Source organism: Aphis gossypii, chromosome 2 (assembly GCF_020184175.1).
Source record: "Aphis gossypii isolate Hap1 chromosome 2, ASM2018417v2, whole genome shotgun sequence".
In the NCBI taxonomy this organism is placed as follows: Eukaryota; Metazoa; Arthropoda; class Insecta; order Hemiptera; family Aphididae; genus Aphis; species Aphis gossypii.
This window is the reverse complement of record NC_065531.1, coordinates 11,870,266-11,896,476: the sequence shown is the minus strand read 5'-3', so window position 1 is coordinate 11,896,476 and position 26,211 is coordinate 11,870,266. Positions and strand designations below refer to the sequence as shown.

At 27.6% G+C, this 26,211-nt stretch overlaps 2 protein-coding genes and 3 long non-coding RNA genes across 11 annotated transcripts; 3 read left to right on the top strand and 2 right to left on the bottom strand.

The window, feature by feature from the left end:
* Positions 1-557: 557 nt before the first annotated feature.
* Positions 558-2,807, bottom strand: LOC114123839 (DNA replication complex GINS protein PSF3). The gene is made up of 5 exons (XM_027986946.2): positions 2,610-2,807; positions 2,418-2,523; positions 1,247-1,385; positions 1,031-1,160; positions 558-941 (listed from the first exon to the last, which is right to left on the bottom strand). Exons 2-5 carry the CDS (start codon positions 2,515-2,517, stop codon positions 711-713), a joined length of 600 nt encoding a protein of 199 aa, XP_027842747.1. The 5' UTR covers positions 2,518-2,523; positions 2,610-2,807; the 3' UTR covers positions 558-710.
* A 3,969-nt stretch (positions 2,808-6,776) lies between these two features.
* Positions 6,777-9,133, top strand: LOC126550349 (uncharacterized). The gene is made up of 4 exons (XR_007604422.1): positions 6,777-7,331; positions 7,493-7,675; positions 7,750-7,858; positions 8,006-9,133. It is a non-coding gene; the product is annotated as an uncharacterized LOC126550349 (long non-coding RNA).
* A 30-nt stretch (positions 9,134-9,163) lies between these two features.
* Positions 9,164-9,904, bottom strand: LOC126550350 (uncharacterized). The gene is made up of 3 exons (XR_007604423.1): positions 9,704-9,904; positions 9,500-9,646; positions 9,164-9,350 (listed from the first exon to the last, which is right to left on the bottom strand). It is a non-coding gene; the product is annotated as an uncharacterized LOC126550350 (long non-coding RNA).
* A 665-nt stretch (positions 9,905-10,569) lies between these two features.
* On the top strand, positions 10,570-14,811 carry LOC114123840 (uncharacterized). 6 transcript variants are annotated; one of them, XR_007604355.1, is made up of 5 exons: positions 10,570-12,246; positions 12,343-12,488; positions 12,957-13,149; positions 13,220-13,294; positions 13,373-14,148. It is a non-coding gene; the product is annotated as an uncharacterized LOC114123840 (long non-coding RNA). The 6 variants fall into 6 exon arrangements; XR_007604353.1 differs by having other exon boundaries at positions 12,343-12,515; XR_007604354.1 differs by having other exon boundaries at positions 12,343-12,472; positions 13,373-14,147.
* A 2,296-nt stretch (positions 14,812-17,107) lies between these two features.
* On the top strand, positions 17,108-26,204 carry LOC114123831 (protein pigeon). Of its 2 annotated transcripts, XM_027986934.2 has the most exons (17): positions 17,108-17,389; positions 17,488-17,615; positions 18,509-18,578; positions 18,638-18,829; positions 18,945-18,985; positions 19,081-19,257; positions 19,340-19,507; positions 19,915-20,071; positions 21,089-21,399; positions 21,461-21,637; positions 22,072-22,305; positions 22,380-22,559; positions 22,630-22,850; positions 23,590-23,804; positions 25,245-25,451; positions 25,545-25,619; positions 26,034-26,204. In XM_027986934.2, the coding sequence occupies exons 1-17, from the start codon at positions 17,317-17,319 to the stop codon at positions 26,108-26,110; spliced, it is 2,703 nt and encodes a 900-aa protein (XP_027842735.1). In that variant the 5' UTR covers positions 17,108-17,316; the 3' UTR covers positions 26,111-26,204. The 2 variants fall into 2 exon arrangements, with proteins under 2 accessions (XP_027842735.1, XP_027842737.1); XM_027986936.2 differs by lacking the exons at positions 17,108-17,389; positions 17,488-17,615; positions 18,509-18,578; positions 18,945-18,985 and having other exon boundaries at positions 18,681-18,829.
* Positions 26,205-26,211: the final 7 nt, after the last annotated feature.

Below are 26,211 nucleotides of genomic sequence, written 5' to 3'. Positions count from 1 at the left end.
TTAATTAATAATTGACTGTATGTAATAAAAAATTCAATAATACATAAACAATTTAAGCAGAGTAGCTAAAAATAATTATCAACACACTATTGTATGTACCTATAACACTTAAAAACTATAAGAACTATATTATTGTATATTGCAGTATGGTATGAGTCATAGAAATATTATTTTGAATAACTTAATATTTCTAATATCGCCATCTATGTTATTTGTACAACCATGGTTATCATAGGCGTGCGCACGGGGGTGGCCGGGTAGGTCATGCCCCCCTCCTCCCTACAGCCATTGGCTTTTTCTTCAATAAATGCATAGATGTCTATATTATACTAGATAGCGAACATTTTTACATTTTACACGAAAAAAGTGAAGCCAGTTTTAATTTAATAGTATAAATATTATCTAAATGTGATAAAATTATTAATTAATTAGTTATCATCATACAAAAATCTTTGGTTCGGAACTTTTTAAGGGCACCCCTGCGGTCAAAGTTTGCGTACACCTATGATGGTTATCAACTGATATGAACCCTTACCCTATTGATAATGTAAATAAAATTTATATTTTGACATAAAAAATGTAATTATAATTAATTTTATTATAAATATCTTATTATATAATTACAATTCCATCATGTTAATTTGTATCACAATTCACTTTGGTTACTTAATACAAATTCATTAGCATCTACCAAACAAATTATTTTATTTTTATTCTAGAACACGACTTTCATGAATTTTTCGTTTTCTATAATTTAATATCATGGCAGCGATTTCCATTTGACCTGATCCTTCAGTTAAATATATATTTAAATGTTGTTGTGCTACTCGAGCATCATTAAATATCAACCTCTCGAGACAGTCAAGTCTATTAAAGCATGGCTGATTGTCATCTATATTCTGTGCCCAATCCATTGTCTGTTTAAATCTATCAATGAATGTCTATATAAGAACAAAAATTAAAAATAAATAATATATCTATATAATGTTATCTGGATATGTCAAATGTTAAATATTTGTATCATTATTACTTGAATAAGGGTTCTTCTGACTTCATATGCTTCTCGATGTTCTAATTGAGATAAAAACTTTCCAAACAAATAGAAATGCTTACACAGTTTAAATAAATCAACTACGTTAGCATCAGCTGTTAAGACACCCCTAAAAATAAACATAAATGTTTAAACTTAGCATAAATTAAAACATAAAACATCAAACATTATATTTAATAATATACTCGTGTTTACCTGTAAATTTCATTATATGCTTTAGGCATATCAAATTGAATTGATTTTCCAACTAAAAACACTTTAACCATCCATAAGGGAAGTTCAATTTTTGGATCAGATTCTTCATCTTTATCAGAGTAAATTGAATCTAAAAAATCTAAAATAATATACATGAAAACATTTTATTTTACTATTGGCTGCGTTTTTCAAATTATATTACCTAATATTTATCTCAAATAATATTTTATTTTTAACAAAATACACAGTGAAACTTCTATATAACAAAGTCGCATGGACAACAAAAAAAATTGTATTATAGAGGAATTTGTTAAATAGAAATAACGCATAATTAATAATGAAAGTCCTGGTTCTCTAAAATAATTTGTTAAATGGAAGTATCACTATACTATACGTATTACAGTAGGTACTTATTTAAATATAATATAAGTGTCTACATTTATATTTTTACTCTAATAGGTATGAAAAAAATAGTAAGTTGACAGCATCATTGAATTGGCAATCATCGGCTTTCTGAGCTTTCTAACGTATAATTACAATCATAACTACTTCAAAGTTTAATAATTTGATTTGTATTATATGGATATTTTCTACTTATGTTTGTTCTAATTCTATATTGCTATAAAATAAAATACGACCAAACACTAATTGTATAAACAATGTAAACTGTAAAACCTAAATTCTTATCCTTTTTTTCTTTCTATTATCAGTATTTACTTACTTATTATTTGAACAATTATAAAAACCGTAATGTTTTACAAAAAATGTTATACATTGTTTTTAAGGAACACATGTATAATAATTAATAACTAAAAATTGGTAATAAAATAAAATACATTTTCTGTAAGTCTAATGTTTCTGTAATGTTATTTTTTAGTATACATATTTTATTTATTATTTAGAATTACAGATTTACCATATCCATAAAGTACAACTCACTAACATAGTCATTATAGTTTAAAGCTATCACTATGGCCTAGAAATAGAAATATGAAAATTTTTAAAGAAACATGTTATCAATTAATGAACTTTAAATAAATTCAACAATTTCAAAATGTCATCTATACTCTTTAAGAGACAACTTAATTGATGAAGAAAACTTATAATTAGCTAATGAGAACTGATACGCAAGAGAAGACCACACTTTACAACAATACAAACAAAAACTTACCAACATGTTCAACTTTTTTAATAAATGAACATTGAATTTTTTCTTGAGCAGCCATAATGGCATCAATTGAGAAGTAATGAGGTTTTATATTTCTGTACATATTAGTCTGCAAATATTATTTAAAAATGATTAACATTATACAAAATATATAACAGTATAAAAATTATATTATGAAAAAGTAGTGTAACATACCAGCTATAATATTGAAACACAAAAAAAAAATCTATTGTTGTTATGTAGTATAATATAGGTACTTAGTATAAATGAATAAATTGACAACAATAATTTCCATTCATGGTGTAATAGTCTACTTAATGTAATACAATAACACGATGGATTAAATTTAAATTACTAAACCGTTATTACAAATTCCAAAAGCTGATATTTTTTAAATAAATATATTTTACTACCTACTCATACAAAATAATTAAATTATTATCACGAAGATAGCTCCCGTAAATAATTGTTCATTATCTGATAAAAAAAAAGCGGGAAAAAAAATACTGCATAAGTAGTTGTCTCTGTAGTACTTACAAGGGGCCGTAATCATAGATATATACAACATATTACAACAATATTTATAATGATACACAAAAATAGTCAAGATGTAAAATCGCTAAACGATGTGAAAGATGTGTATGAAAAATTGAAAATCACCGTTACCTCAAAAATTAGGCATTTCATTTTGGAACAGATAAATAAATTCAAGAATACTACTACAAATTATCATATACCACAAAATACTTTATTTGAGTATAAATTTTTGTTTGATTTCTTGCTCAATAATGATGAAATATCTGCTCAAGAAATATATAATGACTATGTTGACACTTTGAGTAAAGTTTATTTTACTTATTTTAAATCATACTTGTGTTTTTTACAGAAATAACATAGGGTTATTTTAACCCGATTAATTATTAAGCCAATTTATTTACATTTCTTATTATTATATTGTGCTAATTGAAATATAAAAGTTTATCAACACTGAATTACACAATTGTTATTTTAACCTATTTATATGCATTTTTTAGTATTGCTTAATTTAATTTGTTTATTGAATTTCACCATTTACTTATTATCTATGGCTATTTTCTTAACTTAATTCTTACGTACTAACATCTCTTATTTTGATTAAAACTCATTAAAGTCTATAATACAACATAATATAGCACCAAAGATAAAAAATGGATGTATATATATATATAATGTATAATATGTATACCTATTATTATTTCTATTAGGCAAGAATCAAAAAATTTAGAACATATAGTTATAAAATAAGAATAAAATATAAAAACCTATATAAACCTATAGGTCAATTCACTCTAATATATTCATTTACAAGTTTTGAGATTCGACTTGAAATACTAACTTCTTTAATATTGGTCGTATTGTCTTAAAATCTTCGAGGTTCAACGCAGTGACACCTCAAGATCAAATTTCTATTCTCAAAAATGTTGAATTTTAATTTTAACATTTTTGAAAAATTTATAATTAAAACACCGTTTAAATAGTTAGTTAAAATTTTCTCAATAAATGGAAAATCATCTAGTGACGCAACTGAGTCGATCCTTGAAGATTTTAGGTTGATGGAGTTAGTGTTAAAGAATTTAGTTTTGGAGTTAGATTTTTGGAAAAACGTAATAATAAAAATTTAAAAATTAAGTTTGTAGACAAAAATTCATAAAAAATTTTATAATTTGGTCAGTTGAACAATTTTGAACGAGTGGACAATTTTATATATGCAATGGTTTACGGGGAAAATAGTGAATCCCGAAAATATTAAATGCGCATGACTTGATAGGGTTGTTTATACAAAACACTTTCAACATTGTATGCCAAAGTAATAAAATGTCTATTGCGTTCATTATTTGAGTTGTACTTGTACTGTATGATAAAATAAATTGTACCATTGAGACAGAGGAATAGAAGAATCAATCAATAATTTATATTTAAAAATTAATTAAAATGTATAGAATTTGTTTATACAAACCCCTTTTATTGATGATGGAAAAGGTCTGATAGCTTGACTATATTAATTAAGCTGTTGGCTGTTATTATCATTAATATTTTTGAAATAGAACCAAGACACATATTACAAATGCTAAAAAAACTTTTGTTGTTTATAAATATTTAACATTAAAATTTGACAACATTTATCAATATCTCAAAAAACTCAAAAATATTCAAATTGATTGTAATTTGTAATTAAAAAAAATATAAATAGTTTAATTTTTATTATAAAGATTGAAAATTTGAAACAATAATTCTCATCAACACATTGACTGCCATGCCTATTTCAGTGAACTATCCATATGGACCACAGTATTTTTTTTAAGCTTTTCATTAATGTGTTTAATGATTCTTAGTTATAATTGTATAAACCTTACCTTATACCATATTATGTGTCAGTTCACCTGTAGAATGTTAGGGGTTATAAAGCCCCTCAGAAGTAAAAAGTATGTGATTCACATTCATACTGTAATCTAAAAATACTTAAACACAATTTTTTTTATGGCCATTCACGTATAATATTAATAAAAATAACATTACTTTTTTAATCTTCAAATCATATTTTAAAAACAATGTAATAGGTATGTTACTTTATTAATAATACAATTTGTCTCTTATTAACTATTATATTTTAGGAAAATAAAATTATAATTTTTTACTAATAAAATAATTCAACAGAAATATAGTTTTTAATAGTTAGATTAGGTTTACACCAACTAACAACTTTTTTGTTTAGTACTAATATACAGTGCCGAATCTACTAGAGGTGCTAGGGGTGCAAGGAATCCCCGGGCTCCAAATTAATTCATAATAATAGGCATGTGGGCATATGGCCTAACTATTTTTAATTTTTTTCTTTTTAGATATTACTATTGTTAAAACTTATTATACCTATGTGGTTACTGGCTATGTCTCATCAGAATGAATGATTTCTAAACTATAGGAGCATTATTATTCAATAATGCTTATAATAACAATTCTGGGTAATAATTTCACTAGGTAATTTGAATTTTAGTATTTTGAAGTTAGAGTTCGAACTCTTAATAACTTATAATCTCTTAGCACGGGGCCAAACTGTAACTGTAATTAATACCACAGAACAATACTACCAATGTAGGTCATTCCGAAAAATACAATATTTTATTTCAATTTAAAAATTATCTAAATACCAGATTACCAAATAATTATTATCCCAACCGAACATTCTCCCAATGTCGGAACAATGTGTATTGGGACTATAATTTTGGGAATAAATTAATTGGCAGAATAATTTATTCACTATTTTCCAATTTGTACTAATAGTTTTTGGAAGAAAACGTTTTTTCGGAATAGATATGATTGGAGAATTAGTATTTGGTGGAGGCTAGACAGGCACGGAGGTAAATAAATGGTACACGTGATTTCGGTCGTTTGACGCGTGTGTGTCGAAATTCGTATATTTTGTAATAATAACAATGTTGACATAAACAAATAAATCGCGTGGGTGACTGGGCAGTGGGCGTACAGTAATTGTCGACGATTTGCCGTTTCGTCGGGTGCTCGATGCTTGGACGGCGGTGTAAGCGTCGGGGCGCACGCGAGCTCGCGTGGTTGTCGTGAGCGAATTAGCGGAGACGCGAAAGTCGGGTCGGACTTGTCGCGTTGTAGCTCGGTCGAATCAGATGACTAATTTAGTAACACTATCGAATAATTCGATAATTATTATTCAATAACGCCCGTCACTAGTCGGGAGCAAAGAGAAAGAGCTTTTACACTCGATCGGTGCCCGGAGCCTTCTCCGGGCCGAAAACGCACGGGCGCGGAATGGGGAACGCGATCGCTGCGTCGCGCCAATAAAAACCATAGACATAGTAATATTATGTCTATGATAAAAAACGTATATAAAATTCACAATGGTCGTATATAACTATACAAGTAAAAAAATAAAAAGGAATATAATCCAAATAATTGTTAACGAATATAAAATAAAAGGTAAAATTCATATTGTGTCGAAAATGTTAATCATCGATCGGGTGGACTGACCACGACTGACCGGTAAACAAAAATATATTAATAAATATCAATAAATCAATAAATATATTATATTGATCTATGAATTCATGTTTAAAATTTTTTTAAATTGTAAACGTCTTTTTCGTGAAGTCGTGAAGCTAAAAAGTTCATTTTATTATTTGACGTTAGTTAAATAATTTATAATTTAATGTCGTCTAATTAATTTAAAATGTAGATGATAATCAATTGAATAATTTCATACCTATTATGTTTATAATTTATGTATAAACTTATAAATTAAGTAGGTGTATTACAATACTATTTTATTACCAATTATATTATTATTTGTTAATAATACTTAGGTATGTAGGTATATTTAATTGAGCAATTTCTTAACTATAGTTAGAGTAGGTGTATATTACATAAAAAAATAAATACTTTCACATGTTATAAAATAAGATAGTTTTATGAAGTTTTTGCCTCTTACTAACCATTTTCATTAAAGATGATGTTAATATTTTACTATATGAATTTAATCGTATGTTCAAATATGTATGGGAAATTAGGTTTATTAATTTTATCTTATGTGGTCTTGCATGTATGTCCGTTACATACCAACAATCTATTGTTTCAGGAAAAAGAGTTGACGATAGTGCTAAAGTATTTTGAACCCAGAGAATTATTTTAGTATCTATATTCTTAGATAACAATTGTTGCTTATCAGAAACTATAGATTTGAAATATGTTTCAGTGGTTTTGATAATTCTGAAAACACTTTCTGATGCTAATTCTAAGCCTCCTCTGTTCTTTATTCTTGTTAAAGTTTTGAACGATTCATTCTCTATATTACAATAATTATGTTCTTGCACATATGAAGCATCTGTTACAGCTTTGATGCAGTTTTCACATGTGAGTAGTGGTAATATTTTTTTTATTACATATCCAGCTATATAATAAAGCACATTGTCTGTCAACGAATTCAACATTGGATTGTTGCAGTTGTCAGATATTAATTGTACCTGTTCCTCATTTTCAAGTACTTGTTCATTTTTTTTGTACTTCCATTTCAGTGAGAACAATGAATCTTCATGAGAGGTCAGTAAGGAACAATTTCCAGTTGATTGTTTAATTGAAATGTGCAGCAAAATACTTCTTAAAGCGTACCTAAATTGTAGACAGTTAGGATTATCATTATGTCCAAAACGTCCTCTTACATGACCAAAAAACAACTCAAGAGCATCTTGACTTAATTTGTAAGTTAAAATAAATTGAAAATTTTGATTGGCAAGTAATTTTTTAGATATTTCAAATATTGATTTTATTGCAGTTGCGAAACCAAGAATAAAAGTTTTCCTCCGACTTTTCCATAAATCTACTCCATCAACAGTTTTTAAAGAATATAAATATTTGATTAACTCAGCCATTCGATTTTCCAGGTAAACAATATTCTTAGCTCTAATAGGTTGCTTATGTCCTTTTGCAAAAGGATTTCTTGAGTTAAGAAAATCAAAAATTTCATCAACAACACGTATAAATTTAATTGTTGGGTCACAATTTTTAAAATCATCTGATGTATTTTTTAGATACTGCAGTGAATCGGCTACAGAACTGCTCAAAGTTTGAACTGCCAACTTTACCTTCATGCTGTTTGCATTCCAGTTAATGTGTGATGTGCTCAACTTGTTAGCAAATTTGAACCCAATCTCACTTTGAAGTTTATTAAGTTGTTCAATGTATCTCCATTCTATTAAGTTTCCATCTTCATCTTTGAATGCCTTGAATGTACCTAAAGCATTTCTTGCCAACTTAATATTATGACAAGCATCTGGGGTAAAGTAAATATTTGGTGTATTTGGATCAATATTAAAATCTGGTTTTAAATGTTCAAAAGGTTGGTTCAAATTACATCCTAATATTTGGAAAGAACTAAAATTGACGTATGCACCATCACATGTAACACTTAACACATTTATACCATATTTTTGACATTCTGACACTGCTATACGAATTAACTGGGCCTGTACTGATGATTTTACCTTATCCACAAACCAATAACCTATAGGCCATTTCCACGCTTTCTTTAAACTTGATAACATAAATACCAAAACTTCAGATGCTGGTTGTTCACAGTCTTCAATTGTTACATTATTTCCGTAATCACAATATCCAACATATCTTACCCATTATATAATAAGCAAAATTAGTATTTCAAAATTTCTAATACAATATAAAGTAATAAATAATAATGAATACCTTTTACTAGCTTTATCCCAATGTACTTCTTTCTTTATACTCATAGAGTCTAATATCAAGCAACAGTATTTATCAACATCTTCAAATTTACCTATTTCCATTAACACATCACTTAAAAATCCAGTATTTACATTTACATTTGACAACCAATTTCTAATTGCACTTGGATTCGGCAAATGTATTGAAGACCTGAATATATGAAATATGAATAGTGTATTGAAATGAATTGTCTAGAATATAAGTATTTGATATAATCATCACTTATTAGTTATTACCTTACAAAATCATACGCTTTAGGTGAATAAAAGTAAAGTGTAGTGGCAAATTTCTTAACATCTTCACTATAACGTTTTCCTGAAGATGGAACCTTACTATTCCTAATCAGATCTTTTAGGAAAATACTTGTAAAATTTTTACCTATTATTTGTGTTGTCTCAGTATCAGTTGAGAACTTTATTGTTTCCATTAATTTCTTTATTATGCAATAAACAACAATTGTAAAAAAGTTTAAATATTAAATATAATATAAACAAACCTCAATGTTGGTTATTTTTTTGCTTTTCCTTCTAACTTTTTGTTGAAGAAGCTTAACTTTTTTCCTTAATCCTCTTTTAATAGGAGTTTCAGCTTTTTTTTGCAGGCGTTTTCTCTTTAGTTTCCGTATTGGCGTACATTCTAATTTATCAATTTGAAAAATAATAATTAATTTAAATACAATTTTTTTTAAATATTGAATTAATCAAATCAAACTGATTTCAGAGTTCATAATATTATTAAACACAAGCATAATCAAGATGACAATAGAGAAAAAATTTTATTTGTACCTAGCGTTTCCACAATACGATTTGGAGGTGGTGATTTCTCATCAAAAATTTTATTTTTTAATGACAAATCCAAAACACCATAGTTTTCTGAACTTGTCAGGCTAGAACATTCTAAATTACTTATTGTTGACACCGAGTCAGCAATATCTGTAAAAAAAAATTTTTACACTTAACATCAACCTAATAATTTGATATAAGACTTACTATTTTCAGTGGTCTGATCTATTAATTTTGTATAAGTATGATCACCATATGTCAACTTTCTTTTACTCACAGGATTGGCGATTGCTATTATTAAAGATACCTACTATAGTCGGGGACACGAAAAATGAGCGTTGGCACCCGCGACCCGTTGTTCGTACCCACTCATGTAGCCATTGGTTCTCAACTGTGTACCGTCACACGCTGCCGATACCTAGCGGGCTTTTAATTTGCTAGTTTGATAACCAATTCAGAAAAACAGCCGCTTGGCGCGTAGCGGGCAGCGATCATTTTTCGTGTCCCCGACTATAGGTACTGACGTTTCTTTCAATAACTTCCTAAAGTATCCTTGGTAAAAGTCATTGTTTGTAAAGTGCTTACTACAAACTTTGCTATAACGTGTAGGAATAAAGTTTTCTCTTTTTATAGCTTTAACCCATATTTGCTTTTTTGCCTCATCAGAAGGAAATCTATTTTATAAAAATTATGTTCTTAAATTATATTTTCATTAATTTAATAAATGTTTAATCATGCATTGTTAGTTTTTAATTACCCAAAAAAATGCAATTTTCCTGGGCTGTTGGCTTTTCGACTACCACGACTAGAGCATTTCTCAACACAACACGTCATAGGCATTTTTAACAAAATTTTATAATTTATACTCTATAAATTTTAAATATGATTAACAGTACAAATAAATTACACTTAAAACTTGCACGTGTAGTAAACAAATATTTTGTGCAGTGATTCAACTTCACAACTATTTTCTATGAAAAAAGTATAAATAAATAACGAGTAGGTACTGAGAATAATAGGTTTATTGTATATATAATATAATATTTAGGTAATAATATATTATATAATGTGTTAAACAACAACAGACTGGTTTTAACAAATAATTCCTTTATTGTTTAAAATTTTAAATCATACATTTAAAGAATTAAATACTACATAAATATTATATTCAAAAAATATATTTTTAAAAATATACAATCATAATTTATTGTGACAAAAATGAATATAATGAATATCAATGGATAGACAAAAAAAAAATTACATTTCAAATATTTTAAACTTAAATTCAAATTTTGGCGGGTTTTCAGCATGCATTTGACCTACTCAAAATGGCGGATAATGACTTCACATCAATCACTTATCACTATCGTTCCGCAGTTCCGCTCCATTAAAAATTTTCGTCCGTCGTTGCTTTTTTTGTACGAAAATTTTAATTTTATCAACAATCTTTTCATTGAAGAGAGACTACCATTATAATTAAATTTTTGTTGAGCAGCATTTAAAATTTTTTTTGATGTAGGATATTCACCTCTTTCGTAAAATTCATGCACGATTCTTCGTAGTATCTCATTATCGACTTCGTCCAATTCTGTTGCATACTTTTTACGTTTATACGTTTTTCGAGGTGAAGTAAATGATGGGCCTGGTTGTGGCGAATCCGGATTATTGTTGGTTGAAGATCCTTCTACACAAACTCGTCTTACGGTCATAAGAGACACACCACAAGCATCGGCAGTTATTTTTTGTGTCTGTTTAAAATGTTTTTTTAAAACCTCATCATTCGAATTAGCCAGATCTTTGAAATAATTATATACATGAAAAATAACTTTTTTGGTTTGACTACGTGTATCATTAATTTTAAAAGACATTTTAATGTTTAAGAATTCAAAAACAAAATATACGTTTATAAAATGAAACGTTTTAAATCAAAACACACTATTACAAATTTCACTGTTCACTGTACACGTGCGTTCAACAAGACGAGCTCACGAATAATGAATAATGCTATACAAAATGTGAGGTCAATCTCTACCGAAAGGCAGCTGCTAACATAAAAGGTTAATTCATTGAATACGTTCCGGCCGAAGTATTTGAAGTATGCCATAAGACGCACCGCATACGGATACCGTATCGTCACCCGGTAATACAGAACAATACTAGAAAATCTGAGAACCCCTGGCCCAGACATAATTTGAGCACCACCCATCGGCCGCCAGCGCTCACTTTCCGTGAGCCCGACTATAGTTAACAATCTAGTTTATTATCTATAGCCGTGGTGGTGACACTGAAAAACCGTTCCTTTAGTTTCATTTGCTCAACCGTTACATGTAAACATTGTAAACATGTTCAACTTTTTTCACTTCTTTTTGTCCGTTGTCCAGTTAGCTCATTACAAATCACAATGTTTTCGTTTGAAATGTTTGAATCTTTCTGTATTGAATGACATGAATAACATACCGTATTACCGTAAGAGATTAAGTATTATTGATTAATTATAATATTGTACTTTTGCGGTCTTTCTTGGTTGATACACTGATCGACATAAGTATACACGATGAGTGAACGTGAAGTAATCGTCACTTACAACAGATATTATCTTCGCTTCGTCCTAACGACCTAACGTTACCTTCTTTCACTAAACCATGCTTATTCGCGATGACTCCACGAAGTACCTTAGAAAATTTTCGTGCAATGATGATAGTCGTCAGTCGAAGATAACCTTATTCAAAAGATTTCATTTATGTCAGAAGGTAAAATATAAGTAGCATTACTTTTTGTACAACTTACAAAAATTTCCATTTTTCACGAACATGAATCGTTACTAACGTTTCTATTTGTTTCATTAGACGGGGAATGTCACCTCGCATATTGTACCTCATTGGAATCTATTGAAACTAGAAAATTTCACATGGGAATTAACGAAACAGAATTCCGCATCAGTTTACCATAACATGATTGCACATTTTAATTGACTACGTACTATATGTATATTGTATATCAATATCGCTATTTTATAAAAGTATTAAAGTAATATAAGTATATAGTGGCTCCCTTTGCTTGCCGGCTCCAGTCGCCAAATATCGAGTTATTTTGCTTGACAGTAGTATGGCGCACATGCTTATAAATGAAAAATCGCAAACTTTGGAGGGCTTTTAACTTCCTAAATAATGGTTTCCGCAAATAAATTCAAACAGTTCCTAATGTTTTCATGCTTTTCGTTTTGAACGATATTTTGTCATTGTAGTTGTGCGTTTATTCAATTTCTATCGAGAATAAAACTTTTTGTAAACAAATCTATGCTTTCGAGCTGAATACAGAAAAATCATGATCTATCGTCCTGTTATGTCATGCTGGTTCCTAGAACTTGAGATATCAAACAAAATTTAGTGAAGCGAATTTAATCAAAATGTTAATGTTCATTTCTCTTGTACTAAAATTTTATGGTATTCTGTTTTTTCAGGATTATATGAATGAAGTACAGAAACTGAGAGAACAGTTACCCGTGATCTATTATTTTAATGATAGAAGGTAACTATTTAACTGGTTGATATTAATATTAGTACTGAACTTGTGCTTCCCGGTCGCTAAACAAATTGAATTGTCAATCTGTTTAAGAGGATCTTGAATTACAGAAACTGAGAGAAGAGTTACAGGTGATTTAATAATAGAAGGTAACTATTTAACTGGTTGATATTAATATTAGTACTGAACTTGTGCTTTCAGGTCGCTAAACAAATTGAATTGTCAATCTGTTCGAGAGAGGATCTTGAAATACAGAAACTGAGAGAAGAGTTACAGGTGATGTAGTATTTTAATAATAGAAGGTAACTATTTAACAGGTTTATATTAATATTAGTACTGAACGCGTGCTTCCAGGTCTTTAACCAAATTAAAACGTCAACCTGTTTGTCCCCCAAGTACCTTGGAGGACTAAAACAACGACTTCTACGTATCATAGCTGATGGACGTTTGGATGAATTGATGAGATCTTGCAGTAAGAATTGTAATATGCAGCTCAGTTGTTTGAAACATGAAATTGATGTCTTTACTGCCATTCAGTTAGAATCATGCACAGAATGTTTCAACATTTCAAATATCAGGATTCTTAATTAGACATGCCGAGATGAAAAGATTTATCGATACTAATTATCCTTAAAGACATCTCTGTGTACTTTTGTTTCTGTTTATTTTTTTTCTAGATGAAGATTGTTTTAGTTGTTTTTCTTTTTACATATATTTAATCACACATTTTAAAGTGTTAACCTTAAATACTTATATTTCCCACTTTCAATAAATATTGTAGTCATATTATAGTTTTTTCTTAAAATATATTCTTAAGTATTCTTTGTAAGGCATTATTATGTTAGCTTTTTTCTGTTCATGACTTTTTTTATTTTTCATAAGCGCAAGAGTGTCTTTATTCCAACCACAACTGTGACAGGATATCCACTTGCTCCCGCTCTCCTAGATCCAACACTGCCTCCGATATGACTCATAAAGCATAACAATTAATGAATGAACAAGATAAAAAAAATTGGCAACCACATTCATTTGAGTTGTTTCTATACTCAATTGTATTGATACAAATTATGAGCCATGCTCAATCGGGTTGTTAAAAAGTAATGACCGTACTCAATGGGGTTTAACTGAAAGTATGTACATAAAGTATTAGAAATTATTGTAAAAAAAAAAAAACAACCGGTAAGTACCGCTCTGCTGTACATTAGGTGCTATGTGGATCATTATTATATATTATAGGCGTGTTAAATTTTAATCCAATGATAGGTATCATTGTATACGAAAAATGTTTCTGAACGAAGATAGGAACGTTTGATGGTTTAGTATGCTATCTACCGTCATTTTATGTTGGTGAAGTATGATATCAACACGTATTTAAATGTAAATTGTCTTACCTTAATGCAGAATTTCTTTGTCATTTTTTTTATATTGTGTAGTTATGTATGCGTATTTCTGATCGCTCCAAGGAATGATTCGAAGAGGTCTTCATTTGGTTTTTGTAACGAGCGCCACCATTCTTATTGAAGTTGAGATGGTAATAATGTAATATATTAGTCGCTCCCCGGGTTTTAATGTCATATTTATTTTTGACGTGTCTCCAAAGAGTTTCTATAGTTTGGGTATCAGCACCAGTTATTGGATCAATGAAATTTTCTGAATGATTAACCGTTTTATGAATAAACCCGTGTTCATTTAAAGTAGAATACGCACGCCATTTATCGGAATATATAGTAGTACCTTGTTCAACTTCATTCAATATAATTGGTAGTAAGGCATTTCGATCACACTTTTCAACTTTAAAATGCCATCATGCTTACAACATAAACCAAAAATCCATGGCCATTGAATTCGTTGTCCATAATTTTGATTATTTATTACTTCGTCTTCTTCTGAACTCTCTTCATTTTCATCAGACGTTTCCTCGGGTTTGCGATCTCCAAGACGTAATCTTCCACGATTATATTTTCTTTTACCTTGGAACAATGATTCATTTATTTGCACAACTAGGCCAGGACCTACCATTTTTTTACGTTTTTGAAATTCAGCTACTGCTACGTCGTATAAATTATACCAGTCAACTATTGTTGATCTTGATATTTTCGCAAACACCTCGGCTTGTGTTACATTCTACCACTTTTGTACAAGTTTGATCGATTGATATTAAACCGCATATACTTAAAAAAATGTCGCACATCTCTTCATTTTGAATTATGTGTCGATATAATTAACTCATAGTTGACAAACTCATAATGATAATTATTAAATAATATTTAATAATAAATAAATCACCGTAAAACCACGTAAATAATCGACACGACTCACAAACACACACTAAACAGGTATAATATAAAGTAGTATATCTACTAACCTACCTAATTTACTAAGGTATAAAATATAAATATATGATTTGGGTTTTCAATAAAAGCTTAATCTTAAATCTTAATTGCAAAATGATAAAGTATATATAATATACAGCATACGGTAGATATCATACTAAACTATAATATAATTACAGTAGATAAAATATTTAAGGTAGGTAAATAGCATAGGTATTGGACGAGTACCCGAAGGTGATTTGTCAGCCTAGGATATCATTTCGAATGGTTGGTGAAAAAGGTGGTTTATGTTTTGATGGCCTGATTACACCAGAATTTAAGTTCTTTTATAATTATTATAAGCTAAACTTATGGAAAATCTCGTATTGAATTTTCAACTCTTAGCTACTTATACAAAACTTTTTATGAATTATACATTTATACCTACAAAATAATTTGCAAATATTCATGGTTTTGACGAATTTTTGTCAATATTTGAACTTCAAAATAAATGCTAATAAAAAAAAATTGTACTTATGTATTTTTATAATTTTTTAATCACTATAAGAAATAAGAATAACTTATGAGGAACTTTGTATTAAATTTTCAAGTATTTTGATTGGGCCAAAAAAAATTTTTCAGAAAAATTGAAAATTTCAGTCATCTAGGTATAAATAGTCAAAATATTTTGAAAATTAAATAATGTAAAGAAAATGCCAAACTAAATAACTGGTAAAATTTTCAAGTATCTACGACTTATACTTTTTGAATAATAACAAATATTTAAAATCGTTTGATGATAAATCGTTATTGTTACGCTATATCGTAAAAATTTAAAATTCAAACACACTTAAAATGTTTCCTTTAATGATGCTTCGAGTTTTCTCTATAGTTACTTGAAGGAAAACTTAGTGTTGTATACTTGTATTTTTAATCTTAAGTTATAAACACAAAAAATTTTATGATTTTTCAACTTCAAAATTACTTGCTATAAACGCTATAAACGCTTATAAAAAAAATTGTGACTAACGATTTTTAATTTTTTTTAGCTACAATAAGAACAACTCATAAGGAACCTTGTATTAAATTTTCAAAATGTTTTGGTCATCCAAAATTTTTTCATGGACACTTCGAAAAAAAAATTCTCATAAAAATCAAAAATTTCAGTGGTCTATAAATAACTCAAAAAAAGTCAAAATTTTTTGAAAATTTAACTGTACCTATATATTGGTTTTTCCAGGTGCTTTTTAAAACTATTGAGAATTTCAAAAAATGACCTCCCCAATGCAATAACTAGATTCACTTTCGAACCGGAAAAGATACTGAAGTTGAAAATCGAAGCATTATTTCAACACGTTCTCGTGTACAAAAAAAAAAACACACACAACATTGTAAAATCAATACATTCATCGCTCTGCTCAGAATATAAAATGGCAATGACAGTCATGTTTGTTAAAGTTGTAAGATGTTTTCTATTTAAAAATTATTTATATGTCAATATGTCATTTATTTAGTTTTTGAGGAACATAATAAATTATAACTTATAACTTATAACTCCCTCTATATAGAAGCTTTATTCACTGTATAAAACAATAAATAAATAATAAATTATTTTATATACATATCTGTGCCTCCAATAATTATAGTAAATGCAATTTAAATATTTAATATATATGGTAACCATGAATATAATATCATAATAGTATCACCACAGAATTCTGTGGTATCACCGCTGATACTGATATCGAAATTGATAAAATTAAAATTCTTGATGGTATTTTGTTTATTATTTGAAATTTATTTATTTATTACTCATTAGTCATTATTTGTATTGTATTTAATACTATTAATATTCTTAGGTGACTTGTTACAAACGTATAAAGATTAAAGACGTTCAAACGAAGGAAATTAATGTTATTCATTAGGCATTAAGTTACTGTACTGCTTATTTATATTTAATTAATTAGTTTAATAAAAATAAGTACAATGACTTCAATATTACAAAAAGTGTTAGATATACCCAGTGTACTTTCTCATTTATTGGAGGTTGATATTAAAGGTAAGCTTAAATGTCTTGCGAGTTGCATATAAAAAATTTCTATATAATATACACTGATGTACCTAACCTTTTATTTACCTATTTATTGTTTGAAATAGATATTACCAATTGCAAAATTTTGGGACAAGAACAAAATGGAGAATTTATCCTCTGTTGGAACTTGAGCAATAAAGAAGGATCTTGTACTGCAGTAGGATTGTTTTTTTACACCATCAAAAAAATACAAGTGAATATTAATTATATGTTATTACTGCTATAGTCTATCAGGGACATATACCTAATCATAAATTTATTTTGGATATGGCAACTTGTTTAAAACGCCTTTTTACTGTACTTAGCATTTAACATTTAAAGTTTAGCAATAATTAATCATTTGTAAACTTACATTATTCAAGATCATTATGAGTCTAAAAATTATTGTTTAGTTTAAATTTATGCAGATATCTGCTTAAACAATGTAAGGTACTAGCTTATGTAGCAACCATTAGTTATTTCATTCCAAAACTTTTAGGATTCAGGATATCACAAATATATACATACACACACACACACACATATATATATTATACAGTAATATAAGTGGCGGTTCAGATTACCTATGGGCTATGACTTAAAAAAAAATTAATTTTCTTGTTATCTAAATTTTAAAATGTAGATATTATTTTCTATAACGGAAAAAGACAATAAATACAATTATAATTATATTAAATTATTACACGTTCATTTAACTTGTTGTTTTTTTTTTTTTTAATATTGGTTCTTATGTGTTGATTAAATGTTTTATCCCATAAACGTCTAAGCAACATTAGTTCTTCACTTTTAACAATACTAGATGTTAATTATAATATTCTATTCTGTGCTAGATTTATCTTAATTTTTTTTTTTTTTTTAATAAGATATTTTTTGAACTTTGGTAAATTTTATGTAGTACCTAATTAATTTACTAATACATAATAAATTTATTTAATTTACATAAATTTATTTATTTTAGTAAATCAATTTATGAAATCCCTATAAAAATTAATAATTATTCTCTATACGATGATTAGTTTTTAGTATAGGTATTATAACAAATATTTACAATATTATAAAACAAAATAATTTATAATTTATTTTCAGGTTTTAATTAAGTTTAAGCATTTGGTGAATATTGTTCAAGCTTCAATCAATTATAAAAACTCAGTTCTTGGTAATACTATCACTTGTTGTTAGACATTAATAAATTATATTTTAAAAATTTACTTTTAGGCTATGTAACCAAAGAGTCATTTGAAGACTGTATGGAATATTATCGTGTTTTTATCATCCACCTTGACTATCCTAATTTTGAGCCAGTTGATTTAAATGTTAACAATCGTCGTCAAACCATGATTCAATTTTTATACAGGAAACGTAAACAGCCAGACAATGATCGCTTTTTAGTATTTATTCATGAAACATGTAAGTTATTTAATTATAAAATATTTTATACCTATAATTTTATTAATGAAAATATTCAATAAAATAACAATCTAAATCTTAAAACTGATAGAAAATTAATATTGCTTCTATTTAGCTATAACACTTTATCAAGTGGAGGAAACTGATAGTGTAAAGGTGAACAGTTTTCATAATAGCATGCTCAACATTATTTTATAGATTGCCTTTTATTCATTATATAATTATTATATTGAGTTTTATTGTATTTTTAGAACCATTTGAATTTAAAAAAGCAAGATCAAGTTGTGAATCAATTTTCATGGGCTCAATGGGAGCCCCAGCATCAATGTTTATTCTACATTCATTATTCAAATATGGCTAACAGTAATTCAGATGAAGCTAGTCTTTCTGCTTTACAATTTCATGATGAACCTCAACACGAAACTGTGGTATTTATTTAGTATATTTGAAGTACTTAGTGGCTAATATAGTTATTTTTAATTATAATTTCAATATTAAATGATACTTTAGTTAAATGTCCCATTAAACCTACCAAACAGAAAGAGAACAGCAGAGAATCTTTCAAATGGTTATTTTGATATTCCTGTACCATTGTGTGTTCATGACAGTATGTTGGATGTTCGAGTGTTGTCAGATGCACGAGGTTTTGTTGCAGTGTGTCATTATTATTTATATCAAGTATGTAACTTTAACATTTTTATTTTTACAACTACATTACGGTTTAAAAGTATTTTTATTTCTTACCAATATCTAATTTTCATAAGAATTATTAACTAATTAACTACTATTAATAAATGCTAATTCTATATTTTCTTTATCTTAGTAATGTATCTTTTAAAATGATTGGTTATAAAAACTAAAATATTTCATTTACTTAAAGAGTTTGCAAAAAAATATTTTCAAAATAAAAAAACTCATTTTTAATAAACACATTATTTTTATTTGAAGAAGGAAAATAATCTGTATTTTTGTTATTACTTGTCTTATAAGATTTTTTTGAAGTAGTGAACTAAAATCAATTAATCTAGAAATTGTAATACATAAGTGGTCCTCTTAGGTATGAAAGTGAATATTGTTAATTTTAGGGAGTTAGTGCTCCGTTGGCCAATGATCATTTGAGAACAGTATATTTGGCTTTTTCGGTTACTCTCCTGCACCATGGCAGTGTAGTTCACTGCAATATAGCTGGTGTACCTATGGTTCGAGCATATGAGTCTCGTCCAATATTTACTATGCAAGGAGGTAGTTTCAAATTTTTAAAAATGAATGTATTCTAAATTATGATTTATTATTATGCTAATAATTTGTAGGTTTTTTTTAATTTGTTACATACAATTTTCAGTAATTGCATGAATATATTTAAATCTGCATCCCAAATATTTTGCATGGTGTGTTTCATTAGTGATGAAAGTATTTTCAAAATACACAATTTATTTAATTGAGTTTAAATACTTATTTTTATAAACTATATCATTATATATTTCTTTTTTGTTTCATATTTTAATTATTTATATACTGAAAGACTATTTTTTTTTAATTTTTTTATTAATGAGATTTTAACAATATATTATGGTACGTATCTCGATAATTATTAACCTGTAAGTTTACATATGATAGAGGTTGGTAAAGCTCACTCTTATAAATTTGGAGGGTTAATTGTAATATAAAATTGATCGTTTGGATAATTAGGTTGACATTGTCAGTTGATAACGCGTCAGTGAGAGGAAAGTTAATACCAGAGGTGGAAAAAAGAGTCTTTAACTAGTGTTAGTCTGTAAGACTATTGTTACTATTTAAAACTGCATTTTTTGGTATTTCTTCAATTACTAAAATTTGTATATTGACCTTAAAGTTCTACTTAAACTTTTATACTTATATAAACAGTTAATAGATAAATGGGGTTACTTTATATTTTTGGAGCACTCTATGTAATAAACTGTTAATGACATTTTATTAATATGTGTTATAATAATTAATTTATGCCATTAAAAAGTTATAGAAATAATAGTATAAAAAAGTAAAATAATTTGTAGTTTGTAGATATCATATTATTAAGCTATTCAAATATTAGAACGGATTAAATATTAATTGTATATTGCTTATTATAAATTATATTTTTTTATTGTCTTCATTTATTTTGGACTTGACCTATTTTTATGTATAAATTTGTTTTATTTTGTTAAATAAATAAATAAACATTTATGAAATACCAAGAATTTTCTAAATTCATTAACTAATTGTATTTTTCTTATATTATAGATCAACATTTATTGGTTCACTTTCCCAATATGTGTACATTACTTTTGGATGTAGGCCCTGATCATGAACCAAATTGCCATATTGTTATACCTTGTGCAGATGAAAACAGAAGTTGGAAGAGTACAATTGCCACAACAATTGGATCTGCAGGCACAGTGGTAGATTTATCTACAATGGCCGTATTTGAAACAAAAATCACTAAACGCCACTTAATTGAAGCTTTTAAGCAACCGGATGCTGTACTTGCCAATCAACAGGCCATATTACACTACTTTATTGTGCACAGACGAGATATGGATATTGTTAACCAAGTAATGTTTTTATGTTTGACCCTAAAATTGAAGTTATAATAACTTTTCAAAAATTACATAGCTTTTAAATTCGGTTGTGGACAATGGTTTAAATATTAACTGTTCAAAGTTGCTGCAAGAAATATTAGTAGGAAGTGCTTTTGCCCAAGTCAAACGCAGTTTACTATCAGACGCTGTGAGCCTTGCAAGATATTTACCTATTACAATATCTAAACATAATACACCATTAGAAGTTAAGGTAATTATACTCACTTTAAAATAAAATTACAATAGTTTATATTGCTAGTTATTTAATTTTGAATCAATGTTAATCAAAGAGTGGTCAGTGTGCTGTGATAATTTTAACCTACATATTTATAGATTATAATATTTGTGTAATCACATAATATGTATTTTTTGATTCTAAAATATTTATTTTTGATAAATAGACAATATTTATCCAAAGTGTACTATGATTTATAATATACCATGATTAAAAAAGTTAGTGGTTGTTCTAAATGAATAATTTTTCTTTAAGAATGTAATTCAATATTTCAATTTATGTGTTTGCAGCATCTTATTAATTTATTATACTCGTTAAATTGTTTTGTTTTGTTTTGTTTTTTCCATTTTTTATCTATTTTTTTTTCTCAACTTCATAATATTATTATTAATATTTTACTTTTGAAATAGGTGAATGGATATACACTTTCTCTTTCACAAGAAATGTTAGAAAACCCAAGGGTTATGTTGTTGTCTCCTCGTCAGAGGTTGATACCATTTCGTGATGACTTGTGGACAAGATTATGGGAACTTTTACCAGGTGGGTCTATTATAGAAGATAATGCAACTTCGAGACAAGAGATTCCTCGTTTTTCAAACACTACTGTCGCAGTCAAACTTAATGTATCATTAGTATGTTATCAGGTAATAGAAAATGTCATTAAATTTATTGTAGTAATTCAATAATGGAATGAACTTTTAATGTTTATATTTCTTAGCCAGAAGTACTTTCTCGGTGTAGTACTCCTCTGTCACCTGGAGGATCAATGCTTGCTAATAGCATTGCAAACATTGCAATATCTGATTTATCTCATTCGTTTCATTCATCATCAGTACAATTACCATTTATAGAAACTGATACTTCAGCAGCTAGTAAACAAGAACATGTCATCTCTGTTGTGAGTTAAATATAACTATAGAAAATAATAATATTTTTTTTTGGTAAAAATTGATATTGTGTTCTTATAGAATCTTCGTGAATTGAGTATGCATCTACTAAAACAAAGTTCAATGCGTTCTAATAAATTGCGTAACCGGTCTATGTCTGAACCCAATGCCATGCATGTTCATGCTGTGGCTACCAAGTATGCATCATCTCAGTTAGAGATTTCCAGGTCATTATGTGCTCATCTAACGTTGGCTGCTGGTGTAGACACAAGATTACATAAGCAAATTGGTTTCCAACTTATGTACGCTAGTAATACTAGTAATTCTAGTAGTAGATAATATATATTAAATATTAAATTATAAATAGTCTCCAATTTTCAATAATTTTTGTTTTTATATAGTAGATTGTAAATTATTATTGGGATTGAGGGAAGTGCAGATAATCAAACAATGAATACAAATATACAATTAACACAAATTTAAATGTTTAATGTAATTAAAAATAAAATAAAATAATTTTAATGTATAAATATAATAATAAAATACATATATGTATAACATATATAATTTATTGTTAAAAGTAATATAATTCATTTTTATTTAAAATTTAAAAATTTAAAAAAAAAAATACATCTTTTTCTAAAATAATGTAGTGCAGATGGCGCCAAATGCTTCACCAAAAAATAATTTCTGATTAAAACTTAAAATCTTTTTTATACTTTCCTATAAATTGTTTTGCTGTTTTTTGTTCTAAAATTCTAGCCTTTCAACCAATAATATTATCAGTAGTGGCTCGTGGTGTTCAAAATGGGTGGTGAGCAAGTGTAATTCTTATAAAAGTTTATTAGAAAAAAAAATTAAGTTTAAGAAAATAATTTAAATATATAATATATATACTGTAAATACTGTTTGATATAGAATTCCATTTTACATTTTGGAGATGTATTTAAAATACTTTTTTTTATATACTACACGGAGTTTGATCTTATTATTTTATTATTGTATTATATATTATTACATTTATCTATATTTTCTTTTTAGTGACAACATTGAAGATGAACAACGCCGATTACTGTTAATGGTGTTACAGAGACTCATACATGCTGCAGACACATTAGCTTTCCCATTACCTCAAGGTTTTTCATCATTTATCACATACCTCGGTTACAAAGTCATGTCAGCTACCATGTTTAGTCAGTATGTTCGATGCAACACATTTTTACTCAACGTGGATGTTATGAAAAAAATACTAGCTGGTAAATAAACTGATAATATCAATACTTTTCAAGTGTAATTTGAATGTTTTAATCATGAAGATTAGAATAAGAAGACCAAATTAGTACAGCCGCCCGCATGAAAAAACTTACCAAAACGAGTCGCACGATTAAACGACCACAGGTGGCATTGCATACACTAAGGTTGCTACTTTAACCCGCGTAGTGTAGGAATTATTCATGTTTTTTGATTTTTTTGTAAAATATATGCATTATTTCGAACCATGACTCATTATATATGGCCATATGGGTATATTATATATCCAAACCCCATCTCTCAAGCTGCATGTTACTCGCCAGATAGACTTTTGCGGCTCGCATCTCATCTCGTTTTTACCAAAAAAATGGCTCTTCCATGTTTATTAATACATTTAGTGGCTCTCGAGTCTCTTCTCGCTGGCCACCCCTGTTATATATTATTATATTCTAGTCTTCATGATTTTAATAATTAAAAGAATGTGACCTAGTGTTAAATTTCTCCATTTCACCATACTTAGATGTAGAGATTAAATGATTAGTTAAATAAAATCGATATTGATAGTACTGAACGTTTTCTTATAAATTTATATCTGTTTATTTCATATTATTAAAACCAAATTGATTGAAAACAACAGCATTTTAATGAATTAATCTACTATGCTTGTATGATGAACAATAACTATTTAAAACGATAAAATAAGAATAAAAAAAATAAAACATTTAATATACTTATATAGGTACTAAATGTATGTAGTCAGTAGTCGGTACATTGTACTGTATATGAATGTATAAATATTATGTATAAAAAATGTCTGTCTCTCTGTCTGTCCTTTATGCATTTCTAAACCGTTCAACCGATCACAATTAAAGTCGGTACAAAGATAGACCTCTGGGAAGAAGATAGGCTAATTTAAAAAGTGAGAGAACCAACCCCGGGAGTTGCTTAAACAGGGATGGAAATTTTTGTTTATAAATGATTGCTATTGGTAATTGGTTTGTAATAATAATAATAATAATTAGTGTGAAAGAAATAATTATCATTGAAAGAACAGAAAAACATCTTTGATAGTTGTTAATTTTTATTTAATTGTTTTTCAGTTATTATAAAATAAAATATTATTCATATAGAAATGGCATTACTAATTTATTAATAGACAACAAAGTGCATGGAGGATAACTCACAATTAGTATGATATAAAATCTGTAAAAATTAAAAAAAAATAATAATTGCTTAATATTTTTTTATAATTAAAATAAATTCTAAGAATCACTTATATTTTTATAATAAATTATGCATATTATTTAATCTATAAAGCTATAAAAGTTACAATAAACACGCTTAAAAATACAAAAATAGATACTTATGTAGAATAAATAAAGATTAAACTAATGTTAATTTGATTGTATTATAATTAATTTACCTATTATATCATACTTTAACAGATATAGTTGACAACAAAGAGGGAGTGTTGAAAAAATTAGATCTCTTACAAAGTTTACCGCACTCAAGAGCTAAACGATTAATGAATCAATGGTCTCATCCTATATCTGTTATGTTGAGAGCAAGAGAACATGCCGCAGAGATTTTGGGCGGTATGTCTATCAGGACTAACAATTACCGTCGCAATGTAAAATATCGATCAAATTCAGGTATCTTACCAGTTTAGCTTTCTGGTTATGCACTCAAATTCAGTGTTATTGATAGTTGTAACTGATTAATATTGTTTACTTTTTTGTATCTAGGTGTAACTTCAGCTTTTCCATCCCAACATCGCATGTCACCTCTGGAAACATTTTTAGAACTTCTCACAGCTAAAGGCAAGTATAGTTTATATTCATTTTCAGAGTTGGAGTAATACTTCATTATTATTTCTATTTTTTCTTAATTTTTAATGAAAAGAATACTTAAAGTCAGTATGTATAAATAGTATTTACTATTTTCACACTTATTTGGTGTGATTGTTAGAATTCCTACGTATAATTTCCTTAGGTAGTTTATTGATATTATTGACTTAGGTATCTTCAACATGTATAAACAATGGGTGCACAATGTGTTAATTTTATAAAATTATCCAAGTTTGATTATTATTATTTTTATAATTTTCTACCTGCATTAAAAAAATTAAAACTATTTTGTAGTCCCATTGTATGTACATATTACATCATCTTTTTTAACTAATATTATTAATTAGCCATTGTTTAATGTTTATGTATTTTATTTTTATTTTTTAGCCATGTTGGCTGATATTGATTACAATCTTCTCGTTGACGCTACTGTGGCTTCTACAAAAGAAAATGTGTTCAACTAAGAATTAAAATATGTATATTTTATTTAAAAGTTGCACATAAGAAAAGTCTTTTATAATCTTTGTGTATAAATTAAATATATTATAATATTATGTATTGTATA

Bases quoted from the DNA above. Each gene is read 5' to 3' on its own strand.
- LOC114123839 (XM_027986946.2), bottom strand. From the start codon at position 2,517: ATGTACAGAAATATAAAACCTCATTACTTCTCAATTGATGCCATTATG. The intron at 1,386-2,417 runs GTAAGTTTTTGT...ATATTATTTTAG, and splicing joins TAAAAAAGTTGAACATGTTG to ATTTTTTAGATTCAATTTAC. The intron at 1,161-1,246 runs GTAAACACGAGT...GTTTATTTTTAG, and splicing joins GCATATAATGAAATTTACAG to GGGTGTCTTAACAGCTGATG.
- LOC114123831 (XM_027986934.2), top strand. From the start codon at position 17,317: ATGACTTCAATATTACAAAAAGTGTTAGATATACCCAGTGTACTTTCT. The intron at 21,638-22,071 runs GTAATTATACTC...CTTTTGAAATAG, and splicing joins ATACACCATTAGAAGTTAAG to GTGAATGGATATACACTTTC. The intron at 25,452-25,544 runs GTATCTTACCAG...TTTTGTATCTAG, and splicing joins AAAATATCGATCAAATTCAG to GTGTAACTTCAGCTTTTCCA.